We start from the raw sequence: 18,656 nt of genomic DNA on the forward strand, positions 1-18,656 counted from the left end.
CCCCAACGTAGTTCTCTGCTGCGCTTTTAAATTTCGTGAGATTCAAACATTAATTCACCACATCTACTCCACATCACATCTTATCTATTTTGAGAACACACATACAGAATATATTTTTTTAACCCACCCATACACACACTTAAACTAATATTCTTCACTCATATTAATAACCTATTCTAACTTAAGAGTGAAGTTTGAAATTTTACCTAAGGTTTTATGGTATGAAATGGACTATTTAAACTCAAGATCAAAATCGTAATGAAATAAGTTTCTTATTAGGCTTAGATTTTAGGTGTGCTCTGAGAGACTTTTCACGCGTCCTGGTTGGTTTTATGACGTTGATGACACAACTCTGTTCTTGTCCAGCTCTTTGTATCGAATCAAATTGCCCGTCTTAATTTGTACTCTCTTTACTGTCTCCTTTTTGTACGGTTTTTACTATCGTGGCCTGTGAATGTGCGGTCCCCGAATGTGTGTGCATATTATTCAATCATTGGTTTTGTTTTTGTCTATGCATGTCATATTCAAGCTAGAGCAATTAGGTTGACCTGTGTTTAGTAAATAGTAAATTCCCTTTATTCATCCCAAAGGGGAAATTTGCCTTTATGGTTATTCCAAGAGAAGACCTGAATAACCCAGGAGCCAGCCGCAATGCAGCGCCACAAACTTGAGCTAGGGCGGGATGTCTTGCTCAGGGCCACACAGTGCGGCGGTGGAACTCGGCACCTTTCGGGTACGAACCAAAGGCCATACCGCTGAGCTGCGCTGGCTCACCTGTGCCCTGTATAAATTGCGTTTATCTCATTATGCATTATTTATGTAATTTTGTTATGCGTCAGTTTTTACGGACGTACATCATCATCATCTGTTAGTTCTGTTGCAGTCACAAATGCAATTGACATAGCTTTGATGTACTGTTACACTGATTTTTATTTTTAAATTTTTTTTTTTTTTAATTCAAAATGCTACATTTGATTTTTTAAATATATGATTTTTTCTTCTTCTTGCGTTCTTCAGGTTTTGGTGGAATTCGATGATACAGGTTGGAAGAGCAGGGAATACTTAAAGGTGCATGACGTCTTTCATGTATTTTTGGTGGAGAACTCTCTTGCGTGGGTGGAAAGGAATGAGCCAAACATCTCGCCACATCATGGGAAATGGCCTGCTTTGGTGAGATTTACTTTTCTATCTTTATGTTTTATTTTCTTATTGTTGTTGTTGTCATTATTATTGGTGTTGTTGTTATCATCATCATCTCTGAATGTTTTGGTCATCGATGAAAAAAACTTTGGATATGCGCTATTTATGAGTTGGTGATCAATTTATTTATCGATATAGTTCAATTTAATTAGCGCACAGTTTTAAGTTTAAAACATGTTTCAAACGACAATTGTCGTCAGGCAGGGGTGTAGTTTTTTATCGTGGGATCTCTTTTTATCTTGAGCATTAAACCTCTACGTCGTCTTCTTGATTTAGAGCTTAGAATATGTGAAACACCAGGTGGTTCAAATACTTTTTTTTTTTTTTTTTTTTTTTTTGAAATGTCGTCTTGTTTTTTGTCTCCTTATCTTCTTCTTTTTCTTGTCTCCAGACTTGCTGATTTTTAACTTATAGATTTATTTCTTTATTGGTCCTGTAGTGTATATTTCCTTTTGCCTCTATTTTGATTGGGATTCTTCAAGGACGGGGACATGTCAGTGTTTACATGTTTCTTTCTGGCAGATGAGTCAACCGGCTGAACAAGTTTAAGGACTTATTACGGGTGTGAGCGAAAATAAATGTGTTGATAAATTAAAGTCTTCCAAGTCGTTCAAGATACAAATAAAATCGAAACTTGTAATAGGCAGCCACCCATGGCCGCCTTATACAAGGCGGACATTTTTATGACGAAGTAGTTATATGAATAATAAATGGAATTGATAGGAGACCATAGCCTTCTTGCCCTCTTGTGGGCTCTGTCCGAGACCCAACAAAAAGTCGCTACGTGCGTTTGACCCGTCTCTCTCTCTCTCTCTCTCTCTCTCTCTCTCTCTCTCTCTCTCTCTCTCTCTCTCTCTCTCTCTCTCTCTCTCTCTCTCTCTCTCCTCTCTCTCTCTCTCTCTCTCTCTCTCTCTCTCTCTCTCTTCTCTCTCTCTCTCTCTCTCTCTCTCTCTCTCTCTCTCTCTCTCTCTCTCTCTCTCTCTCTCTCTCTCTCTCTCTTCTCTCCTCTCTCTCTCTCTCTCTCTCTCTTCTCTCTCTCTCTCTCTCTCTCTCTCTCTCTCTCTCTCTCTCTCTCTCTCTCTCTCTCTCTCTCTCTCTCTCTCTCTCTCTCTCTCTCTCTCTCTCTCTCTCTCTCTCTCTCTCTCTCTCTCTCTCTCTCTCTCTCTCTCTCTCTCTCTCTCTCTCTCTCTCTCTCTCAATGAATCACAGCTATGTAGGTCGCCAGTGCGGCTATAATATGGTCTTGTCGGAAGACACTCGCTTACGGATCGCAAGTTGCGGGGTTCGAGCCTCTCGGCGCAAAGTTGGGTCCTTGGGATAGGCTCTTTGCTCATAGTCTCTCACCGTACTCATGTGTAAAATGAGTACCTAGCACATAACAGCGTTTTCCTGTCGGAAAAAGTGTAATGTCGCCTTATAGGCGTCATGCCTCGTTCTACGTTATGTGTTGCTGTTGGTCAGAGACCCTTTGTAAAGCGCTTTGAGCACGTTTAGTGGATATAACACTATATAAAAGCTTAAAATTTTTTTTTTTTTAGTCATGAGGCTAGTGGAGCCAGAGTATTTTCCCCCGGTATCCATATCGTTAAGAGACAATGGCAATTACTTGATATCGTTGAATAAGTCGCTAGTCTATCGCAATGTGCTTTCCGCCAGATCTAACAGAACCACCTCCTAATCACTCGGGGGGGGGGGGGGGGGGGGGGGGGGATTCATCCCTCTACCTCTACTAACGAGCTACTGGAACCATTAATCATACATATTATGAGATAGCTGATTCAGATTGAGTATTAATATGGTCGTCTTAACTCGTTGTTTGACTCAGCACTTGATCTAAAGTAGCCCGTGGTCTTTGATTTGGCAACAAGTACAAGTGTTATTTTCCCACGCAATGTACTCAATTGTTATTTATCTAACGGGTTGATTGTCCGGAGGCTGGTACACACGTAACTGACACAAAAAACTAGAGCTTTTATATAGCCAATATCCACTAAATGTGCTCAAAGCGCTTTACAAGGGGTCCCTGGCCAACAGTAACACGTAACATGTAGAACGAGACATGACGCCTGTTAGGCGATTTTACAATTTATTTCCGACAGAGACAACGCTGTTGACGGCCGAGTACTCATTTTACACCTGAGTACGGTGAGAGAATGTTTCTCTCCCCCCCCCCTCCCTCTCTCTCTCTCTCTCTCTCTCTCTCTCTCTCTCTCTCTCTCTCTCTCTCTCTTTTTTAAATTTTTAAAAAAATTTTTTTTGCATATATCATTAATTTGGGTCTCAGTATTGCAGACTTGCGGTCGCCTTATGAAATACTGAATACAATGCATCGCAACCACTAATTCACACAGCCTTCATTTAACACTTCCACCACCACCGGATTATCGTCACAACTCTGTCATCAGAGCACCATCGCTGTTACTACCTCCACTAATCATCACGTTTCATCATCATCATCGTCGTCGTCATCATCACCGCTTTCGTTGTTGTTAGCACCAACGTTTCAGCATCATCATTTTAATACTGTAATACCATCATCATCGTCGTCGTCGTAATCATCATCGTCATCATCACCAACAACAACAATAGATCTACAACTACAATGTTCAAAAACGGCATCGCTGCCACTTCGATAATAAGGCACTGTGAGACACGTCTCGAGCTATTCGCCCGTATCTTTAAATGTGTTGGTTTAGCATGATAATATAAACATCATTATCACAATATTACAACCACGACCTCACCCACCAACATCACCTTTTCCTTTGTCATCACAGCTACTACCGTCCAACACCAGCTGTAGATAATAAATATGGATGTGAGAGAAAGTACCTGGATGTGTTAGACTGATTCATTTAATTTATTATTATTGATTCGGAATGCACGAGGTGGCGATGGTGTGTTTGCGAGGGCGCGCACGTGTGTGTGTTTGTTTATTTATTTCTGTGAAATAGTTCAGTTAGGTAACAGGTTAGGTTTTTATTTTATTTTTTATTATTTTTTTTTTTATAAATCGTTATCATTGGTAATCAGGTGATCAATAACTTTGTAGATGATAAGTGTTTTTCCTTCCGTAATCAGTAGTTACATCACGAGCTGATTTCGGTTTTATGTTCGTTCCAAAATCGACACAAATATGAATGAATCCGAACCTTGTACGCTTATCCCTAAAAACGATTGATACGTTGAAGACGGATGGGATAAATGATTAAACTCCTACCCTGTGCACGATTGATGTATCGATTATTTGTTGGGATTTTTAAAACCCAACATGACTGTTGTTTCACTTTTTCCTATCGGTTTTTAAAAAACGGGATATAAATTTTCAATCGGCTCTTTTCGGACTAGTGTGTAGTCGCATCGCTCAATTCACGCAATATAATGGGAGGTTGTGCCAAAAGGTTGTTTTTTTTTTTCATTTTTTTTTTTCTAATATTCGTCACAAACTATCACTAATATTAATTTGAAAAACTGCGGAAAAGTTAGTTTTCGTTAGTTTCACTGTGATTATCATTTAAATATTGTCCAAGATAAAAACAAGTTAAGTAAGATCTACCATAAAAGAAATAACAGTGGAAGCTTTTTAAATTGTCGAAAATGCTGATGCTGAATCTTTGGTGCTAAAATAAACAAGTTCATGCTGTCCCAGGCCGTTACTGTATCATTGACGTGGCTGGTAATGTCATTGAACGACACGTCATTATGTGTTTCGGCTGGGCATTGTTCAGATCGTGTGGCAGATGATGATAGTAACCAGCCTTTCGTTTTCATAACTTAAAGGTCTGTATTCCTTATTCCTTTACCGTTACATAACTGATGCTCATTATTACTTTCAACATGAGTAGGTCGAATATATATATATATATATATATATATATATATATATATATATATATATATATATATATATATATATATATATATATATATATATATATATATATATACACATATATATATATATATATATATATACACATATATATATATATATATATATATATATATATATACATATATATATATATATACACATATATATATATATATATATATATATATATATATATATATATATATATATATATATATATATATATATATAATATTATATAATTTATTTCTATTTATTTCTTTTTCTTGATTCTAGTCCGTTACACATTTTCTATAATTCCGGTCAGAGGGATACGATTCGTTTTTTAACTTTTGGATACACCTTTTTTTTTCCTCTGAATTGATGACCGTTCTGAACTCTTTTGGTTTGACCTTGGCTATGCTTTAGAACAGTAAATGTAGACAGCCAACGATGTTGGGCGTGGTAATTGATTCTTTTGGTAACATAACTCTAGCTTTTTTCCTTTTCTTCCTCAAATTAAATGACAGATTCAGATTTGATACTCCTGTCAATGTGCATCTGCAAAGCCATTAAAAATTGGCGTTGTGTGTGCTTGGATAAGACACTTTACTCTCATTACTCCACTCGACTCAGTCAGTGACAAATATTATAATTGCTAGAAAAAAGATAACAGGCTTGAAGTTTAAGTTTGTTCTTTTTATTTGTTTGCTTGTCTGTGTTTTTTTTTTTGTTTTTTTTTTTGTTTTTGTTTTTGTTTTTGGGGGGGGGGGGGTGTCTTTTGTTTCTTGCTCCGTGGGTACGGATGCTTGGGCTCGTATATTGTGGTGCAGACAAGTAAACGTTTCGTAAATTACTCGAAATGTGTGTCTGTGGTGTGGTTGGTTGGTGGTAATGGATTTGTACAATTCTCAGGTTCAAGACATTTTGATAATGTAAGATGGGTTAAGATAAGACATACTTTATCCATCCTTGTATCGCAACACAATTCGGTAATGTGTAAAAGAAATGTCAAGTTTAAACAAATAAAATTCGGCAAAGAATATTAAAAGTCTTAAAAAGTACAGTGGAACAACAAGTGGACATGGCGACTCGGGGTTAATCTTATTGTATCTATACACAAATCTAGCAACTGGGCTTTCCTCAGGATTATCCCGAGGATAATAGTCTAAATTAAATCCTGACCTTCTAACAAAATGCGTCGCTTTATACCGGGTTTTTAATCTTTAATATTTTAACACCCTTTTTCCAGATTTGGATTTTTCTCTCAAAATTATACTGGAAAATGGTTGAAACGAATATTTTTTTTACACGAAATGGATTGGTGACAAAAGTGAATTGCACAATATACATAGCGACCAATTGTTCTGATACAATCGCGACTGTCCTGATTTGGAGAAAAAGATTTAAAGGGAAAAGAAAAATTTTAAAAATAAGACTTCATATGTATAGAATTGGCCTTTATATTTCCCAGGATTATGCTTGCTTTCTTTCTTTTTATTTTTTTTTCTGGGTTTTTTTTTTTTTTTTTTTTTTTTTTTTTTTGACTAGCAAATTAAATATTAAGGAATAGAATAAGCTATAAATCTAGATTTGAGCATATAGTAGTCCAAACTGTTTTGGCTCATTGAAATGTTGGCCGCTATGAATATAAAATTTATTTGTGTCTTTTTTGTTCTTTTTCATGAAATTCGGATTTCATTTCTTAAAAATTCAGACTTTCGTTGTTTTAAATTTGTCTGTACTTGTTTCTTTTTGTATGATGGTGTCTATTAATTCATCGGGATTTTTACTGGTAAAATGGCATATTTATTTTGAATTTCATAGAAACGACATTAAATTTTTATTTCGCTATTTAATTGTTTAAAATAGATCACCAATATTCCGATTCCTTGAATGTCCGTCTGTGATTTTTTAAAATAACTCTGTAGAAAGTATCCTGATTTTTAACAAAGTGGTCTTGTCCCGTTTTACTGGCAATGGGGATGGACCGCTCTCTATAGGTAGTTAAACGTTTCTGGCTATGAAAGAACAGGTGTTTTGTCATTGCAGGTCACTGAAAATCACTAACAAATATTTTTTAATCGTCTTGCCGATAGAGAACTAAAAAATAAAATAACAAATAACAAAACACGAACTAAGGACTAATTTTATTTATCAGCTAGTAAAGGCCTTCGGTACATAATTATACTGTGTCAACAGCAGATGGTTTCAACGTTATATTGCGTTAGACAGTTTTTTTTTTTTAATCACCTCAATCTAAGTCTTAAATTTCAGCTAGCCAGAATCAGGATTCTTCCTGGCTTAGATTACACGTTCCAAGTGTTTGTAAGTCACACTACGTATTAACTTTATTTTTCTTCTCTTTAAAAATACTCTACCGAGCTTAAAGCCTTTACACAAGTTAAGTTTTGTTTTGTATACTGTTTTCGTCTGCTCCTCCATAGAAATAATTTTCCCCTCTCCTCTCTGGATCCATAATTATTTTATCCGGCCACTCTGTCTACACTCGACACCCTCACTCTCTTCTCTCCACCTTCCCCCCCCCCCCCCCCCCCCCCCCCCCTCCCCTCAACATTATTTCCTCTTTATTTTTACTTTTTACCTCTCAATCCTCACATCAAGAACGCCTTCCCTCTTGCAAGTTTGTGTGTGTGTGTGTGTGCGTGTGCGCGCGCGTGTGTGTTGTGTTTGTGTGTGCTTGTCCAAATGGATCAGTTCTCCAACGCAAAGTGAGATTGAACCTGTCAGGCAAGATAAATTGTACATGAGAGTGGGAGGGGAAGTGGAGGGAGAGACCGAGCATACAACCCTTGGCATTTTCACAAGTCTCCGGGTTCCTGCAGTATTGAAAATAGAACAGGGGTCGTCCCAAAACCGTCTAAGGGCACTTTCAATTTTCATACGGCGGTCTGTATATTCACAGTAAGATCAATGGCGATGCTTGTATTGTAATAAGTTAGATTAATGTCTTTAAAAAGTATGATAAATGACGTCATGGTTTAGATGGATGTTGATATTGTGGTTTATGTTGGGGGTAGTAGTAGTTGTAGTAGTAGTAGAAGTAGAGTAGTTGTTTTGGTTGTTGTTTTAATAATAGTAGAAGTGTCTCCAACATAATGATCGTAAGACTTGAAATTAGACGAAAGAGTGAGCAGTGAATAAGACATAATGAGTCATTGCCGTTGATGTTACAGTAATACTAATACGATATCGTCGAGTGATGGTGGTGGCTGTTGCGATATTATTGTTAGTATTAATATAATACTAATAATACTTCTTATTATTATTATTATTATTACTATTACTATTATTATTATTATTATTATTATTATTATTATTTTTATTATTATTATTATTATTATTATTATTATTATTATTATTATTATTATTATTATTATTATTATCATTATTATTATTGTTGTTGTTGTTGTTGTTATTATTATTATTAGTGGTTGTGGTACTACTACTACTACTACTACTACTACTACTACTACTACTACTACTACTACTACTACTACTACTAGTAGTAGTAGTAGTAGTAGTTGTAGAAGAAGTATAGTTTGAAAATTACGCCCTTCCACGACGGCATTGTTGGATACCACCGTCAAAGCATTCCATGAAGGAATATAGATAATCCCAAGGTTGCCAATTTTCAGTATATTTACGGTTCAGTATGTTATGAACCCCTCAGTATATTTTACATTTACCTGCTAAATGGAAGAGAGTAAAAAATGTGCATAATGCAGGAGTTCAGCACTCGAAAGGGTTTGGACTATATGTTTGCGTAAAAGATCAGTAAATTGTTGCCTCCTGAATTGGCAGCCCTCAAATCCATCAAACAAGATGTCTAATGTCAACAGGAATCACCCACTTTGTCCAAAGTTATCATTATCATCATCGTAGTCGTCGTTATTATTATTATTATTATTATTATTATTATTATTATTATTATTATTGTTGTTGTTATTTATTATTATTGTTGTTGTTGTTATTTATTATTATTATTAGTAGTAGGGGGGAGTGTCTCCGTAATTAGTGGATTTGTGGCTATGTATGTGTCACTGTAAGTTCTGTCTGCATATTTTTCTCTAGTATTCTTTCCTTATTAGGAATAAAGATAAGGAAGTGCCAGATAAAAAGGTAGATTAAAAACATCAAGATTCTGGCTGGGGGTCATAGCAAACTATTATAGATAGTATTGCTGGGGGCCCAAACGCCGGGCCTGATTGATACGATGCCCACCGCCTGGCAGAGAGAGAGAGAGAGAGAGGGGGGGGGGGGGGGAGAAAAGAACAAGGATTGAAATCCAAGAGTTCCCTCGAACTAGCAATGCTATTTTCATCTACCAAAACAATTTTTTCATGTTAACATATTGCGTAGTAATACGTGATAAATATCGGTTACCGTTACGAGATATAAGCTATTCGGAAACAAGAGTTACCTGTTATCATTATGTAATGCCATTGCCACACATCGTACGTTAGCATTAAAAATAGACGGATGTATAAAGCGACTGGTTTTTACGATCCCGCTACCAGTCCCTGCCCCCGTTGCCAAGACAACCAGTGGCAGATAGAAGCAACATTCTTTGTCCACGCATGGTGAAGTGGGAGTGTGTATTTGTCTCTGTGTGCGTATGGGTGTGTTTAGGTCTATCCAGTTATTTATTGTTTTGTCCTCGTCATTCACGTCACGTAGGACATTTTATCTGTGTAATCGACTTCGTTTATATTTATTTACCTTGTAATAATTATTCCTTGATATTCTCTCTCTCTCTCTCTCTCTCTCTCTCTCTCTCTCTCTCTCTCTCTCTCTCTCTCTCTCTCTCTCTCTCTTTCTCTTTCTCTCTCTTTCTCTTTCTCTCTCTTTCTTTCTCTCTCTCTCTCTCTCTCTCTCTCTCTCTCTCTCTCTCTCTCTCTCTCTCTCTCTCTCTCTCTCTCTCTCGCCATCTATCCCGAATAGCTAGTATTTCGGGTAAAGTGTATCTACAAAGGGTCGATCGGCGTTGAATTGATTATAGGCTTCATCAAAACAGTGCCATAAAAATATGATATTATAATACTGCATTCCTGTATTAATTGTTTTTCTAAGCAGGGATGCTGCTATTCTTTCAAATTTATTTTGGCTATTTAAGCTAGTGTTAGTCTTAATTGCTCTCGGTCGATAAATATTTGTTAGCTCATCACAAAGTTCATTGATTAAAAAATTGAGAGAGAGAGAGAGAGAGAGAGAGAGAGAGAGAGAGAGAGAGACGGACGGACGGAATGAATGCATTATTCACGGCGTAGTACACTCAACTGAGGAAGGAATTTCCAGCTGGCACCACGTCTGCCAGCACGAGTTTGTGTGTGTGTGAGTGGATGTGAGAAAAAAATGGAGAGAGAGAGAGGGGGGGGGGGGTGGAGGACAGAGAACGTACGCGCGAGAGAGCTGAGGGAATAGCAGCTGATGATGATCTGCTGAGAGCAGAGAGAAAAACGAGGGCGCCTCTGTTCATAATTAACTTGTTTCTGCTGCTTCTCTGTGCATTCTTTAGCAGTTGTGTTGATCTAATTTGTATTTCTTCATTCCAGAGCTACAAGCCCATTGTGGATAAAACTGACCTTTTCCAGCAGAGCAAACGACCAGTGGAATTTCTTTCCGATCGATCCATAGATATTGTCGACGAAAAGGAAATAAGTCTGTACAAGGTAAGGTTTGTTCTCCAAAAAAATTGTTTTCCCTTGCCTGGTTTATTGAAACTATTTTTAGACCTCCTCTTCATCTGTATAACCTATGTCTAGTTTAAAGGTGTTGTATGTTCGTTAAGAGTGCATAATCCTATTCTGATAACAAAAATATTTCATATTGATTAGCTGATTTCAACATTTAAAAACTGTGTGAGAGTGAGAGGCGAAGGCTTTCGTTCCCCATCCCCTAAAAATAAAAATGCCTCTATCTCTCTTTTTAAAAAAATTCGAATCTAACATGAACTCGCTCAAAAATGTAGGCTATTGCTGGAGTTTGACTTGCGGATCTCATAGTATCTAGGGTAACGAATTTCAAAATAAACCCAGCCAGGTTAAAGAAATCAAAACAAAAATGTTAAAATGTCGTAGTTCTAGTTACATTTGTGACTATCTATTAAGTGTATATGCATAGGCTTATTCCCTGTCCTATTGCACGACATTGCATCTATTTTTTCTTTCTTTGTTTCTATCTATCTTCATCCTCCCGTACTGTTTCATTCCGGATATTTCCCCATAGTATGTACCCTACAGAGAGGGCAATATAATATATGTGAAAATGCTTTTATCAATGTTGTCGTTATATCCTTGTAAATCACTTTTAAGATGGGCTATCAGTCTATGGGTCATGTAGCCCAAATCAGCCGAGCTCCAATTCACACGTTCTGCCCGCTCCTGTCAACTCATCAGTATTGGGTAGATAGGTTTAATATATTATTAGGTCTGGCGGAAAATACTCACTAAGTTATAGCAAATGACTGCTGCTGTCCGGTACATCCTACGGATAAGTCCAGTTCTTTTGGGCCTTTTCTTAGTTTGTTTAGTTTTGGTTTTGGTTTTTGTTTGTTTATTTTGGTTTGCTTTCTGTTGTTTTTTTTTTAACCACAGTTATTAGGCTAACAATAAGTGCTGTTGTCAAGCTGTTTTCATTGTACACATAAGGGCATGAGAGCATGACTAAGTCATGTTATGTTATGACAATGTCATGAACTATTTAATATAAAAGGCGCTGTGACACAAAGTATCACGTTAAGCTTTTCTTTAACTTTAAATAAGATTAACTTTTCCAACAAGTCCATGCATTGAATAACCTGTGGCCTATAACTCAAGCAATTAATTATAATTTGCATCACAAAGTTGTAGTCTCGAATTAATAATTAATGTACGACTCAATGTTTAACTTGTCATAAAGAATGAGTTCAGCGTTTGCCAGCTTTCATACACAATATAAAACTGTGTATTCATGCGATAATAAGTCGTTAATATTAGCTTGAGAGTTATTCACGGTGTGTTGTTGTTGTTGTGTTATCGGTACAACTCCTGATTTAACCTTTGGCATTTATCCAAGGACGGGAATGTATTATATTATTCGCTGATTATAGCTCGAGCAGTTTTGAAAACCTGTTCCACTATATTTGTTTTATTGTTGCAGTTTTTATTTTCGTTGTGTATGTATGTATGTATGTATGTATGTATGTATGTATGTATGTATGTATGTATGTATGTATGTATGTATGTATGTATGTTTGTATGTATATATGTATTGTTTGTGTGTGTTTGTCTCTGTGTGTATGTCTATATGTGTTATTTGTATGTTTTTCTGTGTTTTCCATGTTTTTCTCTCTTTACCCATCTGGAATTCGATTAATTCTGATTATTACACTTACATTGGTTTACCTTTGATTATTTGTTCGACATTTTATTTATCATCTTTAAGTGGTTGAGAGCTGGGCTGGGAATATTTATTTTTTTAATTAAGTAAATATAACTGATTTTATTTTCTCCTTTTAAGACATAGTCTACATTTTTGTTTAAAATTTCGTTAGTCAAAACCCGAAGTGTTCACTATTCCAGAAAATAGAAAAAAAAAAAGGCTGCACTGACGTGTAACATAATTAGAATCAGATCATTCGCAATAAAGGGCAACTACCCCCATAGTTATAAATGCTTGTGTTTGTGGAGTTTTGTTTGTTTTTGTTTTTTAATTAACATTATTTAGATAGAGGGTTTTTGATATTTCATTTCTTTTAAAATTCCAAACCGACGCTTGTTCTTTATTTACTATAAATAGAACGAAGTTGACGTCACTCAGGTCTTTGTTATTGTTTTTTTTTTTGCCATCCATGTTAATGAATGTAATTCTCACTAAACTGTATTAACCAGACTTTTTCTCTCTTTCTCCTCTCTCTCTCTCTCTCTCTCTCTCTCTCTCTCTCTCTCTCTCTCTCTCTATCTATCTATCTATCTATCCCCATCTCTCTTTATCTCTCTCTCTCTCTCTCTCTCTCTCTCTCTCTCTCTCTTTCTTTTTCTCTTTCTCCCCCTCGCTCTCCCTCTCTCTCTCTCTCTCTCTCTCTCTCTCTCTCTCTCTCTCTCTCTCTCTCTCTCTCTCTCTCTCTCTTTCTCTTTCGATCTCTATCTCTCTCTCTCTTCACGTTTGTGAACTGAAATTGAAATGGCATACAAGTACACGGTTAACATTTTGCCATGACATAACATGATGCTCTACACGAGCCGTTAATTGCAATATCGATCTTGTCGATTTTCAAAAACATGTTGTAAGCGTTAAATGTCATCACCAAATGACATATAGATTAGTCTTGAAGCTTTTAATAACAATCTATGAGAAGATGTTAGCGTATTATTATTATTGTTGTTATTATTATTATTATTTGTCACAAAGTGCGCACGTAAACCGTATGCTTATGTAGCGCAGTTTGCAACCTTGTTTATGTGTGCTATATTCAAGCTACGACACCGATCAATAACCAAACACAATACGTTGATAAAGGTTTTGAAGCTAAATGAAGATATATTTTATTACAATATAACAAAGATATTATGAGATATAAAGATGAAATGATAGATGTAATAAGTATGAAATCAAATGGATGGATGACAAATTGATGGAGATGGTGTGATGATGAATATGATATGAAAGCGATATGAAAATATATAATTAAATCAATTAATTATGAATACTTTACCAAACCGCTACCACATCAGACAATCTCACAGATAGGTTGCAACCATCACAGTCATACAGGCAACTAATAATTAACTAACTAACTAAACACAATCCAGACGTGTAGAAGAAAGCCAAAAGAGTGTCCTTGATATTCAACAAAAACTGTAAGGTTGTTCTAATATTGTTAATTTGTCTCTTCTTGAAATTGTTCTGATTTCACAGTATTCATAAACAGATCAATTGTTTCTCAATGTTCTGATATTAAAATAAGCAAATGGTTCTTCACAGGTAACTTATAAAACAGGCAAATGTTCAGTTTCTATTAGTGTCAAGCTATGAGCGTATAGCCTAAAGTTGGCTTGTTAAAGCCCAGCCTCCAACGGCTCATTCACTTTAAAGAAAGAAAATGATTTTGTTATCACATGATAATCATACGAATATAACTCTATCTATATTCGAACTCATTCAATATGTTTACTTTAAATGAGTAAATATTATTTTACTTTAACAAATCAATTTATTAATGTTGATTAATATTGCTTTACTTTGTAGATATGAAATAATATTGCTTTATAGCAAGAAAAGCTTATTTTCTTTACAACAAGAATATATTATACAATTAATTTAATTATCTGATTAATTAATTGAGACTCAAAATTTAAAGTGATATTATGATATTAATATCAAAACACAATCATAATTGTAATCACAACATATTATTCAAAATCTCACCAGAGCCGAACAGATTATAGAAATCACAAATTAAGTCTACACAAGACTTTAATCAAACTCTACACAAGAGTTATAACACAACTTGATTCAGCTCAAACTTTGAGCACCGCAAAGTCTACACAAGACTTAAATCACACTCTACACAAGAGTTAACACAAAACGTGTTTCAGCTCGAACTTTGAGCACTACAAAGTCTACACAAGACTTTAATCCAACTCTACACAAGAGTTAAACGAATGAGCCTAAAAGACTCCGCTGTGGTTATCGCTTAGAGACTATGAGCCTAAAAGACTCCGCTGTCTGGTCTCTTTTGAGACAATGAGCCTAAAAGACTCCGCTGAGTGGTCTGAAGAAACTGCTCAAAACTCTGGCATTTATAGGCAAAAATCAAGCAAACGAAGCAAAATTCTACCCACACAAACGGATGTTAGTCATATCCGTAAACATCTGAAATTCCTTAAAACTCCCCCAGATTCCATAATCATGGACAACAACAACCCATCCTGATACCGGACATCCTCATATCAAGGATAAATAAATTCGTCAGCCCCATAGTTACGAGATATCAATCAAGCCATACCATAACAAAGTCACTCCCGTAGAATACAGGGATCCTACTTTGCTTATAAGTTTACGGAGAAAACAAGATTGATGCCTTTCTCACAATAACACCCACACTACGTAGTTTAATTCAAACTTCCGGGCCATAGGTGCATGATCTGATACGACCTGTATCAACAAAAGAAGGGTTGTTCCGGAGGGATTACAATAACAACAACTAATACTACGACGACGTACATCCTGTCGTAAACTGACGCCTACACGGAAGCATTTCGTTACATATCTCCCCCCTAAGACTAAATTTGGTACAACATTTAGTTAGATCAACGAAATGCCTCAAGATCACATCGATCTCGACAATTATTCGGGCTCATTGTTGTCCCTTCCTTCGACAGACAACATCGGCATCACACATCCACACTTCAACTCCACCTTGCCGTGTGTCATGCATTTCGGTGGTTCATGATCCTTGTTTTCGTCAAAACATGGAAGTCGAGGACTCTTAACAGTGGGAGCATGAGTAAATGATCGAATGTCACTTGTCATACTGTCGTTGTTGGAGGAAGCCTGACACTCCGACTTTAACCTAAGCAGTTCAAGCTCTTTCTCCATCAGAGCTTCTTGTCTTTGAGCTCGTGCTCTGCTTATCTCCTCCTCTTCTTTGGCACGTTCTCTCTCCTTCTCTTTTCTCTCTTCATCTTCTTGTAACTGGGCTGTCACCCAAGCACGGAGATCTTCACCCCTTAACTCCAATTTTTCTCCAAGTTTAATTAATCTTTCCACATCCATCTCTAAGACAATTAATCAAACCAATTCAAATTCAAATAAACAAACTTCAATATGTTTATCAACACTGTTGCCGTAAATGTTACTTTCACGTAGAATAAAGTGGTATTACAAGTAACCTTATTAACGAAAGGCGGTCAATATAAATCCCAAAACAGATTCAAAACAGGCAATTATTACCGATTCCTACACGGAATTCAAAACATTGACTTAATATAGACGTATATTAGAGTCAAAACAACTGATTTAATACAGGTCCTCACACGGAACCAACGCTTCACCCAGATTCCCCACACGGAATCAACAAAATAGCTTCACCCAGATTCCCCACACGGAATCAACAAAATAGCTTCACCCAGATTCCCCTCACGGAATCATAAAAACTATCTTCACCCAGATTCTTTCTCAGAATCAACAAAATAACTTCACCCAGATTCTTTCTCAGAATCATCAAAATATCTTCACCCAGATTCTTTCTCAGAATCAACAAAATATCTTCACCCAGATTCTTTCTCAGAATCAAAATATCTTCACCCAGATTCTTTCTTAGAATCAACAAAATATCTTCACTCAGATTCTCTCTTAGAATCAACAAAATATCTTCACCCAGATTCTCTCTTAGAATCAACAAAATATCTTCACCCAGATTCTCTCTTAGAATCAACAAAATATCTTCACCCAGATTCTCTCTTAGAATCAACAAAATATTTCACTCAGATTCTCTCTTAGAATCAACAAAATATCTTCACCCAGATTCTCTCTTAGAATCAACAAAATATCTTCACCCAGATTCTCTCTTAGAATCAACAAAATATCTTCACCCAGATTCTCTCTTAGAATCAACAAAATATCTTCACCCAGATTCTTTCTTAGAATCAACAAAATGTCTTCACCCAGATTCTCTCTCAGAATCAACAAAATTTCTTCACCCAGATTCTTTCTTAGAATCAACAAAATGTCTTCACCCAGATTCTCTCTCAGAATCAACAAAATATCTTCACCCAGATTCTCTCTTAGAATCAACAAAATATCTTCACCCAGATTCTCTCTTAGAATCAACAAAATATCTTCACCCAGATTCTTTCTTAGAATCAACAAAATGTCTTCACCCAGATTCTCTCTCAGAATCAACAAAATATCTTCACCCAGATTCTTTCTTAGAATCAACAAAATGTCTTCACCCAGATTCTCTCTCAGAATCAACAAAATATCTTCACCCAGATTCTCTCTCAGAATCAACAAAACATCCTCACCCAGATTCTTTCTTAGAATCAACAAAATATCTTCACCCAGATTCTTTCTTAGAATCAATAAAATATCTTCACCCAGATTCTCTCTCAGAATCAACAAATATCTTCACCCAGATTCTTACACAGAATCAATACCTTGACTTACTATATGTGCATAGAAAGTCAGAACAAATGATTTAATACAGATCCTCACACGGGACCAACACAATATTCTCCCAGATTCCTACACGGAATCAAATTACCCCAACAACCACCTTCGTTCCTTACAAAAGGGAGAGGGGGGACAATGGAGGCTTTACAGCGCGAGTACCGCTTTCGCGCTAAGTCAGTGATCCGTATCACTATGACAGATGACTGACAACGTATAACCGAACAAGTGAAAATTACCAGAATAACTTGCATTACACCTTGCGTATAATGACAGTCTTATAACCATTAAATGGATACCAATTTGCTTTAAGCTCAAAGATAGTATCTATCTCAAGTTTGAAACAACTCCCTAACCTGTCTCAACAATTGTTTGGTCGCGATGTCTCTTGAATGCACAACAATAAGAATCCCACTTCTGACACCAAATTATGTCACAAAGTGCGCACGTAAACCGTATGCTTATGTAGCGCAGTTTGCAACCTTGTTTATGTGTGCTATATTCAAGCTACGACACCGATCAATAACCAAACACAATACGTTGATAAAGGTTTTGAAGCTAAATGAAGATATATTTTATTACAATATAACAAAGATATTATGAGATATAAAGATGAAATGATAGATGTAATAAGTATGAAATCAAATGGATGGATGACAAATTGATGGAGATGGTGTGATGATGAATATGATATGAAAGCGATATGAAAATATATAATTAAATCAATTAATTATGAATACTTTACCAAACCGCTACCACATCAGACAATCTCACAGATAGGTTGCAACCATCACAGTCATACAGGCAACTAATAATTAACTAACTAACTAAACACAATCCAGACGTGTAGAAGAAAGCCAAAAGAGTGTCCTTGATATTCAACAAAAACTGTAAGGTTGTTCTCATATTGTTAATTTGTCTCTTCTTGAAATTGTTCTGATTTCACAGTATTCATAAACAGATCAATTGTTTCTCAATGTTCTGATATTAAAATAAGCAAATGGTTCTTCACAGGTAACTTATAAAACAGGCAAATGTTCAGTTTCTATTAGTGTCAAGCTATGAGCGTATAGCCTAAAGTTGGCTTGTTAAAGCCCAGCCTCCAACGGCTCATTCACTTTAAAGAAAGAAAATGATTTTGTTATCACATGATAATCATACGAATATAACTCTATCTATATTCGAACTCATTCAATATGTTTACTTTAAATGAGTAAATATTATTTTACTTTAACAAATCAATTTATTAATGTTGATTAATATTGCTTTACTTTGTAGATATGAAATAATATTGCTTTATAGCAAGAAAAGCTTATTTTCTTTACAACAAGAATATATTATACAATTAATTTAATTATCTGATTAATTAATTGAGACTCAAAATTTAAAGTGATATTATGATATTAATATCAAAACACAATCATAATTG

At 35.8% G+C, this 18,656-nt stretch overlaps 1 protein-coding gene across 2 annotated transcripts in view; it reads left to right on the plus strand.

Moving 5' to 3' along the window:
- Positions 1–18,656, plus strand: part of LOC144965949 (uncharacterized) — a 91,022-nt gene that overhangs the window by 6,517 nt on the left and 65,849 nt on the right. For both annotated transcript variants that reach the window (XM_078901834.1, XM_078901835.1), the window contains exons 2-3: positions 1,018–1,170; positions 10,630–10,746. In XM_078901834.1, the coding sequence (XP_078757960.1) occupies positions 1,018–1,170; positions 10,630–10,746 (270 nt within the window). The remainder of the gene's footprint in view (positions 1–1,017; positions 1,171–10,629; positions 10,747–18,656) is intronic.

Source organism: Berghia stephanieae, chromosome 2 (assembly GCF_034508935.2).
Source record: "Berghia stephanieae isolate SIO BIC M18660-M18661 chromosome 2, UCSD_Bste_1.3, whole genome shotgun sequence".
NCBI classification, from domain to species: Eukaryota; Metazoa; Mollusca; class Gastropoda; order Nudibranchia; family Aeolidiidae; genus Berghia; species Berghia stephanieae.